This window comes from Adiantum capillus-veneris, chromosome 2, assembly GCF_014529385.1.
Source record: "Adiantum capillus-veneris isolate H3 chromosome 2, ASM1452938v2, whole genome shotgun sequence".
In the NCBI taxonomy this organism is placed as follows: domain Eukaryota; kingdom Viridiplantae; phylum Streptophyta; class Polypodiopsida; order Polypodiales; family Pteridaceae; genus Adiantum; species Adiantum capillus-veneris.
The window spans coordinates 119,483,479-119,509,422 of record NC_140932.1 but is presented as its reverse complement, the minus strand read 5'-3'; the positions used below and the strand labels follow the sequence as shown (position 1 = coordinate 119,509,422).

At 42.0% G+C, this 25,944-nt stretch overlaps 1 protein-coding gene across 9 annotated transcripts; it reads right to left on the bottom strand.

Annotated features, from left to right (window-relative positions):
• Window positions 1–1,967: 1,967 nt before the first annotated feature.
• On the bottom strand, window positions 1,968–25,176 carry LOC147463477 (putative UDP-glucuronate:xylan alpha-glucuronosyltransferase 3). 9 transcript variants are annotated; one of them, XM_086489118.1, is made up of 5 exons: window positions 24,784–25,176; window positions 14,740–14,897; window positions 14,604–14,646; window positions 3,115–3,815; window positions 1,968–3,046 (listed from the first exon to the last, which is right to left on the bottom strand). In XM_086489118.1, the coding sequence occupies exons 1-5, from the start codon at window positions 24,834–24,836 to the stop codon at window positions 2,100–2,102; spliced, it is 1,902 nt and encodes a 633-aa protein (XP_086345244.1). In that variant the 5' UTR covers window positions 24,837–25,176; the 3' UTR covers window positions 1,968–2,099. The 9 variants fall into 9 exon arrangements, with proteins under 9 accessions (XP_086345244.1, XP_086345227.1, XP_086345236.1 ...); XM_086489101.1 differs by lacking the exon at window positions 24,784–25,176 and adding an exon at window positions 16,756–17,170; XM_086489110.1 differs by lacking the exon at window positions 24,784–25,176 and adding an exon at window positions 16,756–17,170 and having other exon boundaries at window positions 14,604–14,643.
• Window positions 25,177–25,944: the final 768 nt, after the last annotated feature.

Genomic DNA, 25,944 nt, shown 5'->3' with positions numbered 1-25,944 from the left:
GGTGGCAGCAAGTGTGGTGCCAAAGGGGGTGAAAATCAATTGTGGATAGCAAGTGTGGGCTATCGAGGTGGAGGCAGACAATGAGGGCTACATAGGGGTGAAAATCAGTCGTGGATAGCAGGTGTGGGCTATCCAGGTGGAGGTACATGAAGGAAAATTAAGATATGCACATGAAATCTTGAGAATAAATTAATAGTTTCCACAAATAGAGCAAGCATGTATAGATATATGTAAAGAATTTCAAGAATACCTAGTGCATACCTTAATAATGCTAAAGTGCAACCACGTTTTTCATGGCATGGGATATGATTGACAAAGTAGAGCTTTGATAACAAGGAGACCCGTGGAAGGAGACTAAAGTGCATGAAAAAGTGTCGGCACCAAGCTAAGCTTGGAGGTTGCACATGGGAGTTACTAAGAAAGTGCAATAAAGTGGAATCGGCACTGGAATGGTAGGAGACCTTCAGATACTTCAAATGCTCCATCTTACACTAGTCCCCTTGGCTCTCCCTAAATTCCTTTTGGAGGAAAATTGACAGACAAGTTAATAACAAAGGGATCTCTAAGTTGGCTTGGTCCTAGGGGGAAGAAAGTTAAAGGCAATTCTAGTATGCTCACAAATTACCAAATTTGGTTACCTAAAGAAAACCTAGAAAGTAAGGAACATCCATGTCTTTGAAAGAAACTTTATAGTGCCCCAATTCAAGAATATCGTATGTGAAAGCATGGAGCCTATATTAAAATATAGGGTCGAGAGTAGAATCTAATGTGCAAGGTGAAGAATGAAAACATGCACTTAGTTGTATCACTGGCCCAAGCTTCTGAACTCTCGTAGTCCAGAGGAAACTAGTGACAAAAGCGTCTGCCTTCGGTTTTTGGGTGCATAGTCCTGGTCGTTCTTCTTGTATACTTTTTTGGTGTATGAGGGGAGCGGCCAGGCGTGCCCTACCCGACTCCAAAAAAAAAAAAAACTAGCCCAGGCTAATGATTTGTACACCCCCTTTTGTGGAAATGTTGCCCAAGCTAATGATTTGTACACCCCTTTTTGTGGAAATGTTGTCCCCTCAACACAAATGCAATGCTTGAGGTTCAATGTACATTCTTTGCTCAATGAATATATCATCTTCACTCACAATTGTGAGTACAACCCAAGGAAAAAAAAACGCTAAAGCATGTATTATAGCCTTCGATTTACAAGAGCAAGCAAGCAATGGAAAAGAAGGATTCAAATTACATGTAGATGGTTTCATGTACATGATAAGTTAAAAATTATGAGAGAAAAGTTGCTTGGAGCCTTATTGGAGATACCGAGTCATAATAGAGTATGGTAGTTTTGGGGGGATTTTGCAAATCTAATCACTTTTGGGATTTGGAAATTACATTGGGCTCCTCATGAAGAGGCACATTACATGATACCAAGATTGCTTACATCTTAGTGCCCTAGTTTTAAAATTTTAATTCTTTGGGGCTTCTTGAAAGGTTAGAGACACTCAAAACCCAATAATACTACATTTTTCAGCAAATCAAGAAGACACATAAGCATCATTCCTAGCATATTCTATAATTTTGTGTCTAAATTGGGGGTGGTCTCACAATTGACTCCTTCGTCGGGCCTCAACTAGCTATGATGAGAGTTGTACAACCTCTCTTTCTAAGGTTTTGCACGTGTTTTGATGAGGCTAGACTCGTAGAATTTGGAGCTGTTGTAGTAATGTTATGCACTTAGTGTTCTTATAATTAGATACTAATGTGACTAGAATGTGGCTAGCCGAACTTCGGCCACCTCTCTCTCTCTCTCTCTCTCTCTCTCGCGTGCGCTCAGTTCCCTGTGTTTGTCGGAGGCTGCAGGCCACACTGCTGCTTCAAGGAGGAGTTGACACGTGTCCGGGGGAGGGGGACCAGAATCCCTTCCCTCATTATAATAGTATAGATATAGATGCATGATGTTATGTTGTGCTTTTTAGGTCTCTTGGGAGCTCAAAGAAATATTATTATTGGGTGGGACAATGAATAAAAATATTGTTCCTACAAAGAACAGATACAAGGCGTCATGTGAGCCAAAATCTAGAGGCTAATCACAAGAACAGGGAAAGCCTAGCCTAGCTGGGCGAGAGTGCAGGGTATAGAAAGCGAGGGTCGGAGATGCTTCTTTGCCAATGAAGATGAGGGTCGGGGTTGGGTGAAAGCTTGGATGCGGCTATGTCATATGACAAAATGTCTGTTTGATTTCTAGTCAAGCTACAATACTGTTGGAGCTGAGGAGACATTGAATCATAATTGTTCCACCATGTGGCATGTGCGACATCGCTAGCAAACTTTCGGAGCTCCGGGAAATGCCAACTACAGTCGTAGTCTCGGAAACAAAGCCAAGGTTTGTAGCCAAGGAAGTGGAGCACATAGAGCAGAGGGGGCTCCATGCCAAAGAGTTTGGTTTTCTCCTCAACCTCATCTTGGGAGTTGGAGAAGAAGTGCTTGAGGAAGTTCATGTGGGTGGGTAGCCTGTGCCACCATGTGAAGATCTCATTCAGGAAGCCTTGGTCACCACCGTTGTACGAAACCACAGAGTCGACAAGGGACATGAGGAGATGGAAGGTGCAGTTGTGGGGCTCAACCACCATGAGGCCGGAGTTGAAGATGGTTCGACTGTTCGGGGCCGCCGACACTTCCTCACTCTGAAAGAGAAAGTCAATGTTTCGGAGCACAAGCACATCGGAATCGAGGAAGATGATCTTGTGGTAGGATGTGAGCTGCCAGAGGCGGAGCTTCGAGTAGTTCCACTCGTTGTATGAGTCCGGCAGCGCATGTGGGTTGCGGATACGGTCGATGGGCAGCACCTGCCAGCCAGCCTCCTCAAGGCCTTGCCTGTGGTGTGCCTGCGTTGTGTGGTCGACTAAGATCACCATGTCCCTCTTCGATCCTGTCCGTCGTATGCTGTGTGCGAGCGCAATCGCGCCACACATGTATGCCTCTGCCGAATGCAATATTGTTGCATATGCCTCTCTCCTTGTCCCCCTTTCTTGGACTTCTTGCTTGACCATTTCCTGCACTTCAGTTTTCAATAGATTTATCAGGGAGAGAGAGAGAGAGAGAGAGAGAGAGAGAGAGAGATCTTACATGATCCTTGTTTCAGAGGAACTGCAAGCTCACAAGATCCCACAGGAAGAGCAAGTTTTTTCTCAAGCTTTGGAAGGTCCAATTTGTACAACCAAAGATGGCCCCTTTTGAGAACAAGCTCCTTGCATGTAAACAAGTTGGGAAAAGGTGAGCACACGCTCGATAAGACAACATAGGAGCTATGGCTATTTGCGGCAACATGTGCGGCACTGAGTTGTATGTAAAGCCGGAGCACATCTCGTCTCCAATCGGATGATGTGTCACAAGGAACCTCTGCAAAGACCACATCCAATGTTGTGTTCTTGTCTAGATCTGGAAATGGAAGCAAAGGGCATTTGGGCATCTCGAAAACTTCCTCTTCATCGATCCACTCCGGATAGAAGTCCTTCCATGTCCATGTTTGGTCAACTTGTTGCAATGGTACAAAATGAGGCACTACATCCACACTTGTTAGCAAACCCCATAACTCATTCTCTAGGTCATGGGTTATTTTTTTGTTATAATTGATAAGTCCAAGCTTAAGAGGGACATTGGTTGCACTATTAGTGAGTGATTCTAAAATAGTTGTCAGCTTTTTCCAATATAAAATCTCTGGTCTTATGGATGATGACTTTTCCTGCTTTTCCATCATCATTTTTATTATTGTCTCCTGCCCTTGACCGCCTTCCCGCCTGTGCATTATATGCTTCGCTTGTCTTGGCCTGTAATTACACATGGAACCCCCATGAATTAGAGATTTGTTTCCCAATGTAAATAGTACTTTGGGTCTCCACAAAGAGAACTGCCCAATGGGACATGGCATAAAGATATTGTATTGCAGGGCATGTAGAGTATCAATTACAGTGAAGAGATAAATTGCATCTGTGTAAGAATCTTCAATTTGCAATAAGTTTTTCCATGAGAGAATGGATATACTAGCAAGTTTTGGAATTTTGGTGAGATCTTCAAGGACTATATTGCATCAGGGCTTATTCTGATTTTAAGAAGGCAATAGCCACATTTGAGGATGAATCTCTTAGACTATAAAAATCACAAATTTATAGTTCATACCTCGTTTAAGTTCGAGAGAGATTTCATCCAAATTTGAAAGAGAAATTGAACAAGCATACAAAAACCTTATCTTTTCTCAAGCCCTACTATGCATCTATTTGGGTCATGTTGTTTTGTTTTGCCTCTTTCACAAGAAGTTTTGGATAGATTCTCACTATAACTCTCACATTGTGACTTACCTTAACATCATGAGCTTCTATGAGAGAGGCACCGCATACCTAGCTAGGTATGTGGTGCCTCTCGAGCAGAAGCTCATGATGTTATGCATTGTATGAAAAACACTGAAAAAGACTCCATTTTCCTACATGAGAAAATTTCTAAATCTTCTTGTGTTTCTCCTCTACTATGTAGGTAATCAACTGCTCTTCTTGATTCTTAAAGGAGGTCACACATAGCATCTGATAATCAAGGAAACAATGATACACGTTCATAGTTGCTTCCTACCACCAAAATATGTTTTGAGCAATTGACACTAGGGTTCTACCAAGAAGAAAAGAATAGATTATAGCACCTTCTTTCTTAGGATGGACTTTATTGTCACATGGATAAGATAGTTCATCCCAAAGCACGTCAAATAGATTCCCAAGGCCTTTGTTTTGTCTGGTGGATTCTCTTTGTGTTGCGCGACGGCCCGAGCTTGTGATATTTGGCCACCCATCTAGCTTGAACAGGTTAAGCAAAGGCTCCTCAAAGAATAGCTTGAGGTTCAATGTACATTCTTTTTTATGATTATACAACTCTTTCAGCAGTAGTGGCTAAGCAAAGGCTCCTCAAGGAATAGTTTGAGGTTTAATGTACATTCTTTTTTATGATAATACAACTCTTCCATTCACAATTGTGAGTATGGAAAAAATATCCATGTGATATGATGGACTTTATTCTCACATAGATAAGAGGTTTAACTTATCTTTTAAATATTGATATGGTTTGTTTGGGTGATAATTACTGAGACATGTATTTGCAAGAATAAATAAGGCAATGGTGGGCTATCATAAGGTCTATTTAGGGAGAGAAAAGAAGACCTAGAACTTATAAGGAGTGTTGCACAGTTATTATTATTATTATTATTAAAGCAATGCTCACTAAAATGAGCTATTTTATATCGGAATAGACCAAAAAAATAGAAAGCATAGGCTCGTGCCATAACTCTACAAGGAGCATAGAAAATCTCCATACTCTCGTTCAACTTTTATTAAATTCATTACTTCGTGCAATACCTCCTCCGAACCATCCTTAAGTCCTAGTGCTAGACTGATTTGAGACCGAGCCTTGAGGGTCAGAGCATTCCAATCTTAAGTGTGAGGGAGAAATTACCTATCAAAATCATGTATACAAGCTTTTGAATTTCCATCTTTGATCCCTATTTTTATGCTAAATATTTAGATGGCCCAGTTGGTTGAGCCTTCGTGATGTAACCCCAAGGTATAAGAGGGTTTGAGGCTCACTGGCTATGTTCCATGGGTGCCACCCGCTTTTCCCTTGAGGAACTTGTTCCCACACTATGGCCCATTTTGGATGTGATGTTTAGCAATGTACAATTGTAAATGCATGGATATGTGTAAGTTCCCCCTACTTCGTTCCCCTATGTTGACTATAAAAATCGCATACTTGTCCATAGTGACTGGCAAAAAATCTCTATCACAGTCCACCCATGATTCTTTCATAGCACAATCAAAAAAGGAAGGATCATGCATGTGGGGCAAAGAACATGATCAAGGTAGGCTGACCCGAGTTGTACTCGTGACTCGAGCTTGTTAGAGCTAACTAAGGAATTTAGTATCCTTGCCCACAACATGGGCCCCACACTGCACACAAGAAGATTTAGAAATTTTCTCATGTGGGAAAATGGAGTCTTTTCCAATATTTTTCATACAATGCATAACATCATGAGCTTCTGCTCGGGAGGCACCGCATACCTAGCTAGGTACGATTGGGGGCAGGGGACCCCCGGCCCCTCCACCGGGCCGGCGGTCCCCTGCCCCCAATCGTACCTAGCCAGGTATGCAGTGCCTCCCTCACAGAAGCTCATGATGTTGAGGTAAGTCACAATGTGTGAATTATTGTGAGAATTTGTCCAAAACTTCTTGTGCTTAGAGGCGATGCTACTTCTTTCTATTCTCTAGATCATAAGAATGTTATGTATGGATATGCCAAGGTTCAATGGTGTACTGCATTGCAGACATAAAGGTAATGTAAAATCTCTACAACACAATAACAATTACATTGGAACCGAGAGATTTATGGAATAGTTTAGAGCCAAGTCCCCCTTTGTACTTGTGATTTTTTGTGGCATCAAGCACACATTGTTGAAAATTGGTCTCACACTCTAAACGTGAATTTAGGAGGATGAAGGGAACATGTACTTAAAGCTTAATAAACTTGAAAATACCTTCTTTTTTCTTTGTACTATGAGCCTTCAAAATAAAAATTAGCGAATCAAAATTCAAGCTTTCTTTTAGATTCAATTGTTGCATGATCTACCGTTGTGTATACATAGTTACTTACTTTAGGAATCAACAAGCAGCAGGGAAAAAAACCAATGTCCTACGAGGAGGGACCACTTGGTTTTAGTGGGGTGCTAACCATTGTAAATAGGGATCTAGAACCATAAGTGGTGTTGAATAATGCCTCAAGGAGCCATAGGCATGAGGATAAATTGGCCAAATCAATATCTCGCCATTATTAACATATATAGCCCTTTGTGATGCCAAGGGAAGAGCCAAACTATGGGTGGATCTCATGGCTATGCTTTTGGAAGGAGATTGGTGCATCATTGAGATTTGAATATGGTAGAGTCTAGAAAGGACAAGACGGGATCATCTAGCCTATTGGTAGGTTTGGAACAAACAAAATGGAAAGCCCTCTATGATAATTGGACACTTACCAGCTTATGGACTATTGGTCCATGGAGTAGCTCATATGTGTAATGCCTATGTTGGATAGACCAATGAGGCATTCATCATTGTGAGAGCATCATAATAAGGAGTGAGTAAATTAAATATAATACAACGAAATGAATTTTCTTGATTGATTAGAATGAAGGAGAAAGTACAAGTTTAGCATAATGTTTATATAGACTCAATGATGGAAGGTGGAAATTAAGGCAAGAGGGATATGATTGACCCACAAATGGAAAGGGGTAAGTAGCATAGTGGCCTTATATAGACTCAATGATGAAAGGTGGAAATTAAAGCAAGAGGGATATGAGCCACAAATGGAAAGGGGTAATCAGCATGTGGACTACAACATGTAGCATGTGGTTATAAAGTGTAGCATGTGTGCATGGCATGAAAAGCATGTGTTAGAGATTCCTATGTATGAGGTTGTATCCATGTACATAGGGTGCATGCTAGAATGCTTGGCTGTAAAGATTGGTCATATATAGAGAGTAAGCGAAAGAACTACACCCAATAGATGTCCCCAAAAGGGTGAAGCTTACATGAAATGCGAGATTATAATCAAGGAGTCCAATATGGGTTACATAGGGTCACTACGTATGGCTCATAAAATGAATCTAATGCAAGTCAATACATCTTACCACCAAACTTTGGGTTTGGAGTTGTGTCGAAACCCATTACAGTACATCCTCATAGTAGACAATGTTGCATCTTCTAGTGCAAACATGGGATCTTTCTCCTTGAGCACAGTTACAATGTTATCAAAACTCCTTGCTAGGGCATTAAGAAGGATGGCTATTTTATCATCATCTAAAACTTGTACCTTAGCATTATCAAGTTGGGGAGATACTTTTAAGTCTATTGACAAGGCTAGCAACATCGTCTTGATCTTGCATAGTGAGACCATAAATCTGAATTTTAAGGCTCATCTTGAAGTGCTTACCTCGAGTGACATGATGATGATTCCAAGCGCTTGATCATCTTTGGCCTGCTGTTAAGAATTTAAGGTTTGTGTTGAGGCTTGCCCACAGCTGGATGGTGGTCTTACAATACTACATAGGTTCTTTTTCATGAGAACCCCCTTAACATTTGTCTGCGAGGTGTGAAATCCGATGCCATTGAACTTGTTAATCTTGTTGGTGGACATTGTGTCTAGGGCAGCAATTTGTGGGCAGGCACATGCAATTTGGGCAATCTATGGGGAGACGTGGATAGCTTGGGTTTTTTATGTCGTGTGCCTCCAAAATGGTTCCTTCTCTCTTGTTTAAGAGGTGGCTTCCACCCCTTGTTGTCCACACACACATGATTATGGTGGAAATTATCCTCTAAATTAGGTGATAGAAGGCTCAAATGAAAGGTTTAAACATAGAGCTACCTTGATGCAATAAGATGGGGTAAATCAAATCAAGTCAAGAATGCACAAAAAATTATGGGCTTTAATCAAGATACTACCTCTTCATGCTTGAGCCAAGAGTGGCACACATTAGTGCAATTGAAAGCTTGTGGAAGCCTCCATGTACTCGCAGACATTCCAATGTTCAATTCGTGCTCTCCAACAAGATAAATTGGCTCGAAAAAGACAAGAAGAGCAAGAAACAAAGCACACACAATCAAGAAAAAGAGAGAAAAAAAATTAAAAAAATAAACCTAGAGTGCGATCCCAATTGGCTATAATCACTTGGTTAGGGAAGTGGCCATGTAAATGTACCCAAATACAATGAGGGAAATAATTAGGCTTGAGCTTAATTCACCAACATCTAAAGAGTTTTGAATCAATTTAGTGGAGAGAGAGAGAGAGAGAGAGAGAGAGAGAGAGAGAGCACATTAAGTCTAGCATAGGGATCTAACCAATGTAATTAAGAGATACTAATTAAGTTTAGAATAGGGATCTAACCAATGTAATTAGGAGATACTAATTATGTGTTAGTTTTGGTATCAAATGTAATTCCTATGGTGGATAGACCAATGAAACATTCATCAACAATAAGGAGTGAGTAGATTAAAGCTAGTGTACTCAATACAATAAAATGAACTTGTTTGATTGATTAAAATGAAGGAGAGAGTACAAGTTTAGCATAGTGGCCTTATATAGGCTCAATGATGGAAGGTGGAAATAATGGTAAGATGGATATACACCACAAATGGAAAGGTGAAAGTAGCATGTGGGCTACAACATGTAGCATGTGGCTATAAAGTGTAGCATTTGTGCATGGCATGAGAATCATGTGTTAGGATTCCTATGTAGGAGGTTGTATCCATGTACATAGGGGTGCATGGTAGTATTCTCGGCTTTAGGGATTGGTAATATATTGAGTGTAAGCTAAAGGCTTACCCTAGTAGCCTGGCTTAACTTACACTAGCCTCTAGTATGTCAACACGTCCTCCCATCAAGAAATGTGCTACTTTTTGCACCAAGAAGATTGGCTTCCACCATCAACAGAGCTGAGTGTAGATACCACCCAAAGTATATCAAACCATTTTCCCCAAAAGTTAAAAACTATACGGGCTAAGGAGGAAGATTGCTATCCAAAAGGCAAGAAGAAAAAACTTGTGTTGGGGGAGCATCTCTTCAAGGATCCACTCTCCAGTCCGCTTGCTAATCGGACATTGAACATGCTAAAGAAAGATGTGTAAGCAAGAAACCCTCAAGCCTGGCCCAAACTAGTGAATAGCATCCTAAAGGCTATAAAAGAATAGGGTGTAGCGTGAATAAAGATTGATATTTCAAGAATAAGAAGATTAAACAAGAAGTGGAAGAGCTCCCAGCAAATGCAAGAAGACAACACTTCAGAAGAGGAGCACACGACATGGCATGAAGCTAAGGCTATACTTGTTGATTTGCAAGTTGAAGAGATTAAAAACACCAACATGTTGGCCAGAGCGCTTGTCATCAAGGTGGAGAATGCTAACCAAGATTATTCTTTTCGAGATTTAAAGGTCAAAAGAAGAAGGGACCTTATAGCAAAGGTCACGAACAAGATGGAGAATATAGTCAAAGACCACAATGCTATGGCCAGACCACCTTAGCCAAATTATTGGTCGACTAAAATTATGCTCGCAAGAGGTCAAGGATGCAACTTCACTCCTGCTTAGCACTAAAAAGAGAAAGATTTTTCCATAAGTAGAAGCCTTGGAAAGGCCCATTTCATGGAAAGAATGTTATACTACCTTAAAGACAATGAAGAAGGAAAAGTCCCTTGTGTGGAATGGACTGATAGTAGAATTTTCAAAGATGATAAAAGGGTTGATCAAGCCTATTCCCAAGTTGATATGTTGCTCTCTACTGGAACATTGATTGTGGCATCTAAATGATGATTGTAATGAAATTTTAGTCATCGGCTACCACCATCACTAAAAAATAATCAAAATAAGAGATTCGTGACATAATCACATGATGATAAGTAGAAAATTAAAGAGAGAAGGAACGAGAAATGACACAATATTGAGGGTCAGAATGGCCAACCCCCCTCCCCCCCTTTTGGGCTTTTTGTATTATAAAAGATTATAATGAAACTAAATACAATCATAATACATCATCGTGTCAATAAGGTTGCATTTTCATCATGCTAGCATAATGGAATTCTCTAATCAAGCCAAAAAGTTTTTCCTTATATCATTAAAAACATAGACTCATGGAGACCTTTATTTGAAGAAATGTCATCTTCTTCCTTCTTAGACATCTCCAAATTTCCTCTATATAAGCATCACTAAAACACACAAAACTCTTAGAAAACATGGTACGCTTCTCTTTAGAAGATTTTTAATACAAAGCCCTATGCATGGTACCATAGTTGTGTAGAGCTTGAAGAGGCCATAGTGGAGCATAGTAGCTACAATGATCTTTGTGGGGAAAGGAAGGGGAGAGAGAGAGAGAGAGAGAGAGAGAGAGAGAGAGAAGAGAAGAGTAGGCCTTTTGAGAGGGAGAAGTCTTGCTTTGTAGACTGCAATTAGCCTCATGTGGAACAATATTTCATGTTTGTCATCCTCTTGTGCTCCTCTATTTTGATGCAAAAGATGTTTCTATTTCTAGTCCAATTGTGAGCGGTTTTTAGAGATCGGATCTCTATCTTGAGATAATTCAAAAATAGTGTCAATAGATCTGCTTTTAGCAGTTCAACCACTTCCGTACCTTTCCTTTAGTTTTTTACCCACTACTTTTCTTTTGAGGAGTATCAACCACTCCTTAAAAGATGTATGTGCATGGATAATTATGGGTTCTTAGGCTATGTTCACGCTAGCCCACATCTCCCTAATAGCTGGCATTCCTGCACTCTTTTAAAGGCATTCAAGGCCTATTTTGTTATTCATATTGATCCCATAAAAGAACTTCTGATTCTCCATTGGCACTTCCAAAGGTAGACATCCTTTTGGCACCCTAAGGTCCTGAGCGACACCTTTTGCAATTGCATTGGCAAGTTTGAATGTTGTGTCGCCCTATTGGCACCCTAAGTTCCTAAGGTGCACCTTATAGCCATCTCTATAATCTTGATCCTTCCACTCTTTTAGAATGGACAATTCTAGAGCGAGAAAATCATTTAGCTATACAAAAATTAAATTTGCTGGCATTGATAGTTGCTTACAAGATTCTCACCTATGTTACATCACTAAGTCTTGCTTCAATCCTAGACAAAGTAATCACCCCCCATCATCATTGATTCATCAAAGGAAGGTCAATTTATGATAACATTTTGATAACAATGACTGTCACACATAGTTATATCACTAAGATTCAATCCTCGACAAATTAATCATACCTCATCAACATTGATTCATCAAAGGAAGATCAATTTATGACAACATTCTGACAACAATGATTGGCATCGAGTATACAAATTTCATTGATCAAGGATGCATCCTCCTTCAGCTTGACCTCCATAAAGCGTATGACAAAATTGTGTGCTTGTAAATTGAAGCTGTCATGAAAGCATAAACCATTGGGCCTAGAATGTGCACGATTGTGCACACCCCAAGCATGGTAGCCATTCTGATCTCTTCTTCAACAATAGGGTAGTAGGAATGTTTGAATTGAAAATATCAATCAAGCAAGGCTACCTACTTTCCCCGCTACTTTTGCAATTGGTTCACATTCACTGGTGCATACGCTCGAGAATAGTGTTGCAAAATGCGAGTTTAAAGGACTTTCACTACCACGGGCAAACAATTGTTGGTGAAATTATTTGCGGGACGATTGTCTACTCTTTATAGAATCCAACTCCCAAATGCTAAGAGCAGCCACCCTACTATGGAAGGGGAGAAATGTGTACTCCCACCTTCTCATCTTGCTTCTAATTTTGTTCAGGGCCCAATCATATCTTTGCTTGTCTAAGATGTCCACCCCCCGTGGTGCACCAAGGTCTAAACACTTTGCCTTTGAAATAATGTCTCTCGACCTTTCAATGCGGTTAAACGAGTCTTTTCTAGTGAGCAAAACCAATCTTGATTCTTTTATGTTGATCTTAGAGCCTGATATGGTTGCAAACATTTGGACAATATGAATTTTATCATGCACTTTAGCCTCCTTCCATGGGCCTCCTTGCAGGAAAATCTATACCTTGTCAATCATATCTCAACAATCATACCACAAGCCATGACTTCCCAATCATGCCTTGATTTGTTAAGGAGACTACAAGTTTTGCACACATGGATTCTACGTGCAATGCTAGGTCCATGATCCCAATGCCAAATGGGTCCTTTGGTCTTGCCACCCATTCCCATTTTGTCCATTGCCATGGAGTTGTGTCTTTTGTGTTATTTTTCCATACAAACCATTTGATGGATTTCAGAGATTCTTTCCAATTGCACTTGGGCTTTTTTAAGATGGGTGAGACAAAGGATATTTATGGAATAATGAAGAAGTTAATTTGGTTCGAGCTAGGAGATGGTCTATGCTAGGCATAGGAAGCATGTGAGTGCAGCGCAGAAGGCTAGGGCAGGTGCCACGGCCCTAGGCAGCCCAAGGATAGAAGAGGTGTATGCTTGAAGTAGTTTTTTAGGCCAAAGGTGTGCTGCAAAGAGCCAAGCAGGTTAGTGGACTTCTGTGCCCCAGATGTGGGTTTTATGTGCTAGAATGTGGTCTTTAGTGTGATTTCCAAGCCGGTCCAGACGGCCCAAGCTAGGAGGGGGATCTTGAATACTGTTTGCAGGGAAGTTGCCAAAAAGGGTGCAACAACAACTTTTTTGGAAGGATTATGGCCACTTGATGGTGCAGCATAGTTTGACTATGAAAAAAGGCTATTGATTGTTCCACTTTTTGGACCAAGTTTTGCTGAGATGCTCAACCCTACTCAGAGAAATCCAACTTCTCATAAACACTCTTTGTCGAGGGAGAAAGAAATGACTTTTCTCCACACCTTCCACCCCACTACCGTGGAGCAAGGTGGGAGGAAGGTGTGGGAAAGGAGATCTACGAGTCTACCAACAAGGACCTTTTCTTGTAGGGATAGGCTATTGACCTCTTTCAATCATTCTAAAGACTATCATCCTCCTTCATGATGGTTCCACAAAAAGGCTAGGGTGCCAAAATCTTTGTTGTTGAATCATCTTGCAATCTCGATTCAGAGGCGATCAAAAACAAAACCTTGTAAAATGGGGCCCCAAGGAGACCGATGTAGAGCAGTGTTTTTCTAGCATATGGTCTGTTTATCCCAGATGAGTGTGGAGACGGCTTTGCAACATTTTCCATTGAGCTTACCAGTGAAACCCCCTAGCTCTAATTGCACTCCTTTGAGTGGCAAAAGTCTATTTTTCATTTTAAGATTTAACCACTTGCCCCCACTAGATTTAAAATTTGAATTTATCACCGTTTCCCTAGCCGTATAGGCCCTGCTCTCATCAAATTTGACCAAAGTCCAAATTTGCACATAGGGCCTCACTATGAATGGAAGGGTCAAGGATACCCAAACCTCTCTGATTCTTCAGCTTGGCTATGGCCTCCCACTTAACCCATTGCCACGCCCCTCTTTCAATTACTTTTTTTCTCCATAGGAACTCCTTGATGGGCTTGAGGAACGCCTTCCAGTTCCTTTGAGATAACTTGAGGAATGGAGAGGCAAAGGTATTGTACGGTATTAGGAAGGTGTTGGCGAGTCTTGCTGGACAATGAAATGGAAGCATGATAAATTCCCATCTTTTCATCTTTTGTTTAAGCCTATCCTGAAACCAATCGAAAGATTCTTTGAAGCTCGTCCCCTCCCCCATAGGTACTCTCAAGTGTCTAAAAATGTTGCCCCTCTTAACAATCTCTCCGGTCCATCCAACATAGTCAAAATTTTTATCTCAAAGAGGGAGATCATTCTCGACTTCTCAAATACTACATTGGGAACCACATGCTACTGAAAAAATTTGAACCAATTCCAATGCCTTTCTGACATTCTTCTACTCATAAGTGATCAAATTTAAAAACTTTTAACAATTATAAAGCTTTAATACCACTGAACTTATTAAACCAATGGGGGACCCAGCTTACTAGTTTTCCTTTTTAATAATCTTGACTAAATCATCTTACCAATATTATGCTTTTCTAGAAATAGTTGTGAATGCTACCTGGACTCCCATTGTCTTTTAGCGGTTATGAGAAGCTCTTCTGCTGAATCAAAGGAAGTAGTGATAGGAAAAGTGATTGTAAGAAAGGCAGCTAGAAAGAGAAGGGCTAGAACCAATAAGGTGAATGGTTTTGTACCTATAACCACATTGGAGTGAGCTTCCTTCTCTTGCACCTTCAACATCTTATACTCACTTTGGATACTATTTCTTCTAAATACTATCAAGCCTGTTTGGCTTTTATGGCTATAACTAGCTTCCTTTGAGCCCTTGCCTCCTTCATTTTTGCCTTGGTTGCTGCGTAAAAACAATACCAATTATATTAGATTGGGGCAAAGCTTATTGAATTTGAGCAAAGAGAAGCATCCATACGTCATAAATACACACAAATAAAATGAGACACAAAAACATATAAATAATATGGAGTGTCTATGTAATGTGTGTGTATTTGTTTATTCTTGCTGCATATTTATGCATGTCATTTAGAGACTAGAATAAGATTTGTGTGTGTGTGTGTGTGTGTGTGTGTGTGTGTGTGAGAGAGAGAGAGAGAGAGAGAGAGAGTGTGTTTGAGTAGCAATAGAATAAGAGAGCATAGAAACCTAAGGGCATAATTAATGGTTTCAAAAAAATTAAAAGGTATTCCTAATTCAATGATTCTCTCAACAAGAACAAAACTGATGCGCTAGTCTATAGCCCGTAGTCATCATAGGCAATGACAGAGCACGTAGATTTGCAACAATGTTAGCTATAAAAGATGGATGCCACACACACACACACACACACACAGAGAGAGAGAGAGAGAGAGAGAGAGAGAGAGAGAGAGAGAGAGGGAGAGGGAGGGGGGACACTTTGAAGAGAAAAAAACGCTAAAGAAAAAATTAAAAAGAAGAGAAACACCTATTTATATGGACACAAAAGGTCTTTTGACTTTCTATCTTCATGTGTCTTTTGACTTTCCACCTTTATACGTGTGTTAACTTTCCACTTTCATCTTATCTTTTCATTTCCTAAACTCACCCTTCACTTATACACTTAATATGTTTTGAGATATATATATATTTGAATGAGATTGGGGAGACATAATTGCAACTAAAGGTAAGCGCAAGCTCTTTATCACCAAGTAAATGTATCCAACCCCATAAATTTGTTATCAATCTACATAGAATCTATAAAACTCATACATTCTTTTGTATCAAACCTCATAAATTTGTTATCAATCTACATAGAATCTATAAAACTCATACATTCTTTTCCATCCATGACAGCTACAATCTCACTATATCTATACAACACGATGGGTCCCACCCACTTCCTCATTGGGGAAGTTGTTCCCACAGATAGGTCCCTTGGGGCTGTGATGCACAACAATGTATAGTTGTAAATACATGGATATGAACAAGTTTTCCCTACTTAACCACCCCCTCCCCCCCCCCCCCCCCCCCCCGCGGTACTAATGGAAAAAAGAGAAGAGGAAACCTTCACCTATGCAGACACAACCTTTAAGTATGTGTCGAGCAATATTGAGAACCCAAATGAAAGAGGAAGAGGTGTGCAAAATTGCGAGTCTTTTGTGTGTGTGTGTGTGTGTGTGTTTTGGGGGGGGGGGGGGGGTGGTTTGTTTGGTTTGGTGTTTTAGAAGGGGGAGGTTTGGGTTGGGTAAACTCAAAGCAATCACCAACCTTTCCTATGGGGTTACTTTACGTGACATAAAGTAGGGACCCATCAATCTAGTGCGCATGAGCGCCAGGTGGATCTACAAGCCCTCTCTATTCTTTCTAGGTACTAACTCTGCCAAAAAGTAAACCCAAACATAGGATAAGTCTTAGTTCAATCTTTTTTTTTGCAGTACTCACCTAAATTTTTTTTGGGTCTACACGCTCTGATTAACCGAAATCTCGCAAGATCCCCCACAAAACAAAAAGACGTAAAATAGCCCCTCACTCTCCTCTCTCTTCCATCTCTCCTCTCTATTCCCCCGCATGCTTCGCCATCACCACCCTCTGCAGGCTCCGTCCTTTGCCAAGCCCTGCATGCACAGCCATGGAGAACAGCTCCATCGCGAGTGAGGGCAGCCCCCCCCCCCCCCCCCCCCCCCCCCCCCCCCCAACACACACACACACACACACAGAGGACCTTCTCTAGCTCTGCTCACCTCCTGCTTGAACGCAATCGCCTGCACTCGCTTTCTCTGCACGGGCGACATGCCCTCATGCAGGGCCCGTTCACATGTCTCTCTCCCATGGCGCTCGGGCCTGCCATGACCTCCCTTGCCTGCACAATCTTCCTCCATGTTGTGGCTCCACCTCCCTCACAGCTTCTTGCCTCTATGCCACCATCTCCCCTGCACGGCTTGGCCTACGATGTCTCATGCTTGCGACCTCTCCAACCTCGACCATCTTGCTGCATGTTGTGGCCCCACTACCTCCAAAGGTTCCTGCCTCAATCCCCCAGCCATACCGGCTTGAAAAACACATCACAGAGTCTCCCACACTACTTGTGTGTGTGTGTGTGTGTGTGTGTGTGTGAGAGAGAGAGAGAGAGAGAGAGAAAGAGAGAGAGCATGCTGTCCTCCTTCTGTGGAACATCAAACGGTTCCTACCGGCCACAATAAGGCGCAATCGAGCAGTCCCAGTCCCTCACCCATTGTCTCAGAGGAATTGGGGCAACTTCCACTTACTGCTCGCCTGCACTCCTTGCCTCCCCTACAAAGCACTGAGACACAAAGAGAGAGATATAGAGTGGGCTTGGTCTCCATCACGAGTGACAATCCACACAAAAATCTCTCTCTTCTTTAAGGATGTGCAGATAATGACATGCAAATAAAACCGGCTTAGACAAATGCACAAAAAGATCTCTCTCTCTCTCTCTCTCTACACGTGGAAAGCAAGAAGTTCTTTTTTCTTTTTTGGCCCTTACCTTTTCCTCCTAGCCCCAAGCCAAGGCATCTTTGTTGATTCCCCTTAACGAGACACTTTGACAAACTTATTTGGTGAGTTGAAAATTACTTAAAACTCCAAAAATTACAAGAGAGTCCCATGCACAACATAGGATAAGTCTTAGTTCAATCTTTTTTTTTTTTTGCAAAACTCAGAATTGTGAGTGAATTATATTGTGCAACCGAAAAAATTACAAGGTTTTGTCATGCGCATGTTAAGCCATGACACCATCCAAGAATCATAATTACAACGGCTATAAGGGTAGCCACTCCTATCGATGGCCAAGGTTTGCCCCCGGTATTCCGTCTGCTTACAACCAGGCACAAGTAGTCCTTGACCAATCCTACGAGTGATGCTTGCGCCCGAGTGCCCATATTAGCACTTTGCTTTCCTGTATAATTTCTGCGAAGCTTGCCACCTCAAATCCTCCTTCAAACACACGGCGGTTCCTTGTTTGCCATACATTATGAAAGAAGAAGTATCTGACAATCTGAGTGCTGACGAGGAGTGCAGGACTACCTGAGTTTTTACCTTCAGTCTTGAAAAAACTAATTTTCCATGTTCTCTGGACCCACTTGCATACTTTCCCTGCGAGGCCTTTTATAGCTAGGCAGTCCATGAAAAGGTGGGCCAGATCTTCACTAGTCAACCTACACCCCAAGCATCGATCTGATCCAATCCCTCTCTCCTGAATCTTCACCCCCGTCGGTAGAGCACCCCAAATAACCTTCCATAAGAAAACCTTCATGTATTGTGGAACCTTTGGCTTCCATATGTTCTCCATTACATGCTCCCACCTTTCCTCTGGCCATTGCTTTTATAAGATTTGTGGAGTACTGTATAGGTTCAAAATGTGCATGTGTGCCTGCATGACATGAGCTTCTGATGTCATTTTTCATTAGGGTTGGAATTAACTCATTACACATCGCCATATCTAAAAATTTTGCTTGTTCAAGACATGGCATCAACGTGTGCATAGTGAGCACTAATTTGGCTGCTCAGTTTAGCCAAGGTGGGGTGCTACAACAATGGAAAACTCTCATTGGAGCAAGGGTGAAGTAGGTGTAGTGATTGGTTGAACACCTACCCAACATATTTGGGCAGCCCTTGGTTGCCCAATTGCCTAGCAGACTTGGCCATGTGCTGGCATTCACCTCAGATATGGCATCGCCTACAGAATGCCATGTGTAACGAGGAGCAGTGCCAGTCCAACTATAATGGCCATTGGCTCCAAGATCTGCTCTACATGCCCATACAACGGCCCTTCACGCGGACTGCTAGATCCCAACAATTCATCTCTCTCTCTCTCTCTCTCTCTCTCTCTCTCTCTCTCTCTCTCTCTCTCACACACACACACACACACACACACACACACACACATACACAGACTATTATAGTGGATCCCCACACATATGTGCCTCACAAACGGGCCAAGATGTCGATGCTCTATATTGATGTGCTACTAGCCTCAACAGATTGACCCTTGATCACTCATCATAGACAATTGCTTAAGTGCCCAACCTGGTCTTGCATGATGGTGAGTGAGGCATATACATCAGGGCTCGGGAAACATTTTTTGTGGACCCGACTTTGGAACCTTTTCACACACATATGGGCAAGCTAACTCTAAATTTGAGAGGGATAATCACACTAAAATTCCCGTTAATAAGAGCTTTTGGTTCACCTACTGGCATCTTTATCATTGGTGTTTTCAAGGAAGAAAACTATTTTTAAAGGGGGAGTGATCTCAGGACAAAGGTCTTAAGTGCTAGGAGACTATGGCAAAGGTCTAGGAGCCTATAGGAATAGGAGCTAGAAAGATCCTATTCTTGGTGGATGCAATGCAAGGGTGTCCTAAGATTAGGGGCATGGCCAGTCTATATTAGAAAAGTTTGGGTGGAGATTATGTATACAAAGTTCGTGGTCTCTTTAAACAACCTTAGTGTAAAAGGCATCATCATGGTATAGAGGATTGGGTTTTCTATCTACCATATCTTAGACTAGTTCGATAGTGATTCTCATTTTTTTAAAAATTTTTTATTTCGCAAAACTCACAATTTGTGAGTGTATTGCATTGAGCACATTTTACAAGACGGCCTCAAGCTCAGGTTGAGCCTTGAGGTGTAGAAGATTACAACATAGATGTCTACCGCCTCTCACCAAGGCTATTCATCATCGGTGAACTGTAGTTCTAGGCTTTTACTTCTCCTAGGTTGACAACATGTCATGCGTAGCCCTAGACCACTCTCCCAAATCTTGCTTACTTCTGAGCGTATAGATCATCACTCTACTTTCTTGTATAATATCTGAGAAGCTTGCCACATCAAGGTCTCCCTCACACACACGGCGGTTCCTCGCTTGCCATATATGGTGAAAGAAGAAGTACCTGATAGTTTGAGTGCAAATAAGAATAGCAGGGATACCCATCTTCTTGCCACCCAGGAACAGATCAGTCTTGTAGAACCTGATTTGCCACGTCCTTTGGATCCACTTGCATATTTTCCTTGAGAGGCCTCTAATCGCCTGACATTCCATGAAAAGGTGGGTCAGATCTTCACTAGTTATCCTGCACCTCAAGCAACGATGACCCAATTCCTCTCTCCTAGATTTTTACGCCCTTCAGTAGATCACCCCATATCACCTTCCACAAAAATATCTTCATAAACTGTGGCCACTTTGGCTTCCAGATATTCTCCATGACTTGTTCCCACCGATCTTCTGACCAATGACTCTTCCAAATTTTATTGAGGGGACTAGACCACTTATTCTCGTACATTAATGCATGATATATGCCTTTGGAATGGGATTTCCAGATAAGACTACTTGCGGGCCATCTCCAAGCCTTCCACTCAAACCCAGATCCACAGATTGGCATTGCAATCTTGTCCAAATCTTTTCAGTAACAATATCTCATAGCCATTAAGTTGATGTTGGGTTGCCAACATGTCAATGGTTTTCCAGCTCTTACTATTACTGTCCCAGAAGTGAACAAGCCGATTCAAACCCTTATTATTCACTTTCCTGGCAGTTTCTATCCAAAAGGGGCTTTGTGGTGTTTCTATAGCTTTAGCGAGCCAAGGGGACAAAATCAAGATGGAGTTCTTGAAGTACCTGGTTTCTTCGCCCCACTCCAATACCCCAGCTACTCTTTTGCACTTCCTCAACAGTTCCCCCGAGATTCCACCTAGACTTAGGCTTGAGAGTGATTCTCATTCTTAGTAGACATTGTTTTCGCTTTTTTTTTAACTTTTTACTCATAGTTGATGAGATGACATGAAACATAGATGTAATTAGTTGGCCCATTGGCCCAATAAAATGATGATGACCGCCATACCAAATCAACATTGGCCCATTGGCCTTTTATAGACATCAGCTTTACTTCTCTCTCTCTCTCTCTCTCTCTCTCTCTCTCTCTCTCTCTCTCTCTCTCTCTCTCTCTCTCTCTCTCTCTCTCTCTCTCTCTGTGTGTGTGTGTGTGTGTGTGTGCGCGCGCGCGCCTCGTATATATGAATGTGTATAGCATTTTATTTTGTTTTCTGCAAATCAAGTAGGGGGTACCCGGTTGGGAAAAATGCAAAAAAAAATCGAATCAATCGAGATCCGATGTCGGGCAACGCAGCGGCAACATTATTTCATTGAGCAGCAAATGGTGTGTCTTTGCTTCGATGTCCAATACTTACGATTCCCCTTGAACAAGGGATCTCAATTGCGACGTAGGTAGAGAGCAAAAGAGGGTGAGCAGGTGCGGGAGGCAACGAGCTATGTGCCTCTGTTACTGCTCTACCTGTCGCCCTCGAGCATGGTGCTCGTCCGCCAATCCCTCTGCTCTGTTGCACTGTGCGCATGGTGTTCGTCCGGTTGAGGGTTATATTTTTCTATTGCATGGCTTACATTTCGAAGCAGATACATGCATCGATCGAGTGGTTAGGGGAGCATGACATAGGTCATTACCCAACCCGTGAGAGATCGAGACCCGAGTTCTCTTTGCAAGGGTATGGGCCGCCAAGGTTATGGGCCGCATGGCTAAGTGGTAGGAAAGAGATTCTAGAGGAATCTCTGGTCGAATTGAATAAAACCAAGAACCTGCCATGCGATGAAAGATGAAAAAGGCTAGGAAAAGTTGAGTCAATAAGGCCCGTCTCACACTGAGACGAGGTGTGCAAGGCCATGTTGAGACGGCGTCGTTCCATTCACCATGAAAAAGGCAAAACTTGGCCGCGAGCCTTTGTCAGACAGGCGGGCAAGAGAGGCTGGTCAACTTTCTAATGAAGCGGCCAATTGCAAAGCGTAGGCGTGAATGACGCTCACAGGCTTTGAGACTTGCCCAGTCAGCTTAAAAGACGGATGCCTTACCATTTGGCTATAGCGGATTCGCTGGGGGAAGTTAGCATTGTTTAGTATATAGCTTAATGTGACAGCGTTTGGCTGGCCATCTTCCAAAAAGTGGAATGGCCGCTTGCCCTAGTGTGAGAGGGGCCTAAATCGAAGCTGGAAAATCCTAAAAGTACTAACTTATTACTTGGAGTCGGGCCCCCCTATGCATGAGTGATATTAGTGAGATTAAGTCACCCAACATTCCCACAACTTTAGGAGTATCTAGAATCGTAGTGATATTAGAGAGATTTAAGAACATGCAACTCAATTAATGGTCACCCAACTTTAGGAGTACTAGTACAACAGTGCCGCCTTCTTCTCTCTTAGTCGCCTGTTGTGCCACCGGAGTTACAAGGTGCACTGGCCGAAGGAAGGAGCACTTGTCATGCGTCGAGGGGAGGGGGGGGGATCCCTCCCCCTATTATTATAGTATAGATAGTGAGCATAGAAATATCCCCTTCTTTTCTCGTATTAAGACCTTTCAAGTGGATTATTCAATTAAAATTCAATCCCGGTTTGTAGCTGAACATGCATGAGGCTTTTGGGAGTAGACCTTTTCTTCCACACTACTAGTGAGACCACACACTTACCGTTTTTCTCGCATAACATCACTAAAATACTTGATACAAGGGGACTTTGCTCTTAAGTGACCCTCATTTGCTTTAGTAGGTGCATGCATCATGTGCATCTCTCTCTCTCTCTCTCTCTCTCTCTCTCTCTCACACACACACACACACACACTCATGGATGTGTGTGCTTGTGTCTTTTTCTTTTTTTAATAGCAAAACTCACAATTGTGAGTGAATTATATTGAACAACCCAAAAAATTACAAGGTCTTGTCATGCTCTTGTTAAGCCATGACATCATCTAGGGACCATACTTACATCGGCTATCAGAGCAGCCACCCCTACCAACCCGCCCCCTCATCCTTGATACACAAGGTCCATAATCTTGTCATTCTGAGATCTTTTATTTTTACCGATGGCCATGATTTGCCCCCATCCTAGGCATTCCATCTGCTAACAACAAGGCACAAGTAGTCCTAGACCAATCCTCCGAGTGTTGCTTGCGCGCGAGTGTCCATATTAGCACTTTGCTTTCTTGTATAATTTTAGTGAAGCTTGCCACCTCACAACCTCCTCGAAACACACGGCGGTTCCTTGTCTGCCATACATTATGAAAGAAGAAGTATCTGACGATCTGAGTGCTGACGAGGAGTGCAAGACAGTTGGATAGATCTTTGAGATCTCTTTGGCTTGTTCTTACAATGTTAGAAAAATGTTCTTTGGATTGAGATCTCTTTGGATTGTTCTTACAATGTTCTTACTCAAATCTTTGAGATCTGAGTGCTGATGAGGAGTGCAGGACTACCTGAATTCTTACCTCCAAGGACAGTTGGATAGATCTTTGAGATCTCTTTGGATTGTTCTTACAATGTTAGAAACGTCTCTTCTCTTACTTCTCTCTCTTGGGATAGCTTCCTACGACGTTAAAACTCTCTTCTGCTCGTGTGTGTGTGTGTGTGTGTGTGTGTGTGTGTGTGTGTGTGTGTGTGCGCGCGCGCACGTGCGCGTGCGCGTGCTAATAAAAAGAGGAAAATGGTGTGCAGGTGTGTGTGTGTGTGTGTGTGTGTGTGTGTGTGTGTGTGTGTGTGTGTGTGCTAATAAAAAGAGGAAAATGGTAAAACCTTTCTATCACCCGAGTGTGGTAGATTGGTTATGCCATTTCCCCCTTGAATAACAAGTCTTGACTTCAACTTTTCGTCGGCTAGATCTTTAAGGTCTCTTGGGATAGTTTCCTACGATGTTTAAACTCTCTTGTTCTCCTCCTCCTCCTCCTCCTCCTCCTCCTCCTCCTCTCTCTCTCTCTCTCTCTCTCTCTCTCTCTCTCTCTCTCTCTCTCCTTCCTTTCATGTAGGTGACTCAAGTGACAAGCTGATATCAATTGCAAAAACTCAACTTGTTGCAATTATTGCAGTTTTCCCAAACTGCATTTGCTTATAGATATTCCATCTCCTTTCACAAGAAGTTTTGATAAAATTCTCACATCGTAACCTACCTCAACATCATGAGCTTTTGTGAGAGAGGCAATGCATACCTAGCTAGGTATGATTGGGGGCAAGGGACCGCCGGCCCGATGGGGAGGCCGGGGGTCCCCTGACCCCAATCGTACGTAGCTAGGTATGCGGTGCCTCCCGAGCAGAAGCTCATGATGTTATGCATTGTATGAAAGAAACTGAAAAAGACTTCGTTTTCCTACATGAGAGAATTTCTAAATCTTCTTGTGTTTGTGTTCTCAAGCTAAATGGAACAGCTTGCATATAATAGTGGTAGTGAGAGGGGTTGATGGCTTCCCTTGATGGCATGGTACAATGTAGTGAGAAGGCGTAAGAGGTGTGTATCAAGGCGAAAGCCAGGGCATCAAGGGTGATGGTATCGAAGATAGTCAACGTCAGAGAGGGTGGGTGGTAGCAATGGTGAATCTTGAAAATCATAAGCATTAGCCAGTGGTTATATGTAAGCAAGTTATACATGGCACTGTGGCAAAAACTTGAGCTATGATAGCATACCACTATCTGTGAGTTGCAAAAAGATTACTCCATTCTCAAAACAGCACTTAGCAATGGCACAAATTTTCTGCAAACCTCTTATGTTCACACTAGGCAGAAAGGGGAAGGTAAACAACAAAACAAGATGACCCATCAGCCTTTGAGAAAAAAATCATGGGGTTCTAGAAAATAGTCTTCTGAAAGACCTAATCAAACTTTAATGAAAAGGTTAATGAGATCTAATTAAATTGTCAACATGAAGCAACTAAATTACATTTAAAGCTCACATAATCATTTCCAACAAAAAGCATGAGTACTTACTACACTCCAAGTTGGCGAGGATGTCTACGCTCTTGGTCACTTGGAAACCGCATTACAAAGATTTCCCCTCAGCTTTGCGAGCGTACTATATGTTGTAAGTTGCAAAACAGTGCAACCAACTCAAGGCCAAGCTTGCCTTCTACACTTGAAGAAGGTTTGACACTGTGCAATGTGTATAGCAAGCCGATAGTGGCTATGTAAATATAGTGGCAATATGCTAGAAGTTCTAGAGCGAAAATGCCTCAGAGGATTGCCCTTTCGGCGGAACGCACTCACACTCTTGCTCTAAAGCATTTGAACTAAATCAAACACACCCCAAAATGAGGCCTTTGGATCTAAGAAGTCGTCTAGAGCTAGAGTCCCTTCTATCAATGGAAAATGGGGCATTGCTTGTGCATAAAAGGGTTGCTTGACATGCTAGTTTACCAAGCGGCCATATATTCCAAAAAAATTGAACTAACAAATACCAAATAATATAATTGGATGGGTCACCAACCTTAGATACGAGCCTTGCATTTGCGTGCAAAATGAAAGGGTGTGGGTATGCCACAAAAACCTTTGAAAGCCGTTATCAATTCCTTTCAATACACATTTGATAGTCACCAAATGATCTACCATGCCCCCTTTTGCTACAATTTAAAGGGGGGCAACGCTTTGAACAAGAAAAAGATAGTGCAAGTGGATGGAACACCTACCACATACTATTAACGTGTCACAAGGATCCCAAGCGCTTTGTTGAGGTAATAATTAGCCAGCCCTCATCAACTTAACCACTACGGTAGCTCTTTCACATTCCTCTATTCTATGAGCATGCAAAATACACCACTGAAATGGTCCATCATTTGTAGACTAATGTGGCCGGCGGGCCCCTCTCTCGATTTTCGTGTAGGCTCTCTCTCTCTCTCTCTCTCTCATCGTTGTGTTGTAGGCCACATCCGCCGATTGAACGTGTTGCTGACGCATGGTAGGGAGATGGGGCCGGAATCCCTCCTCCCATTATAGATAGTATATGTCTATCTGTGAAATGAAATGGTCCATGATTTGTATATAAAAATGTGTTTATTTGTGAGCTCACAAAATTTTGTATAGTACGCTTTAAGAGACATAGATCTACAGCAGTGTTTGGGAAAGTGTGCCTTAACTTAGCCTTGAGCTGTTTGA

Excerpts from the sequence above, each read along its gene's own strand:
- LOC147463477 (XM_086489084.1), bottom strand. The coding sequence starts at position 16,862 with ATGGCAGGCCCGAGCGCCATGGGAGAGAGACATGTGAACGGGCCCTGC. Across the intron at positions 14,898-16,755 it reads CGATTGCGTTCAAGCAGGAG|CAACCAAGGCAAAAATGAAG; the intron begins GTGAGCAGAGCT and ends GTTTTTACGCAG. Across the intron at positions 3,816-14,603 it reads AAAAGACAATGGGAGTCCAG|GCCAAGACAAGCGAAGCATA; the intron begins GTAGCATTCACA and ends GTGTAATTACAG.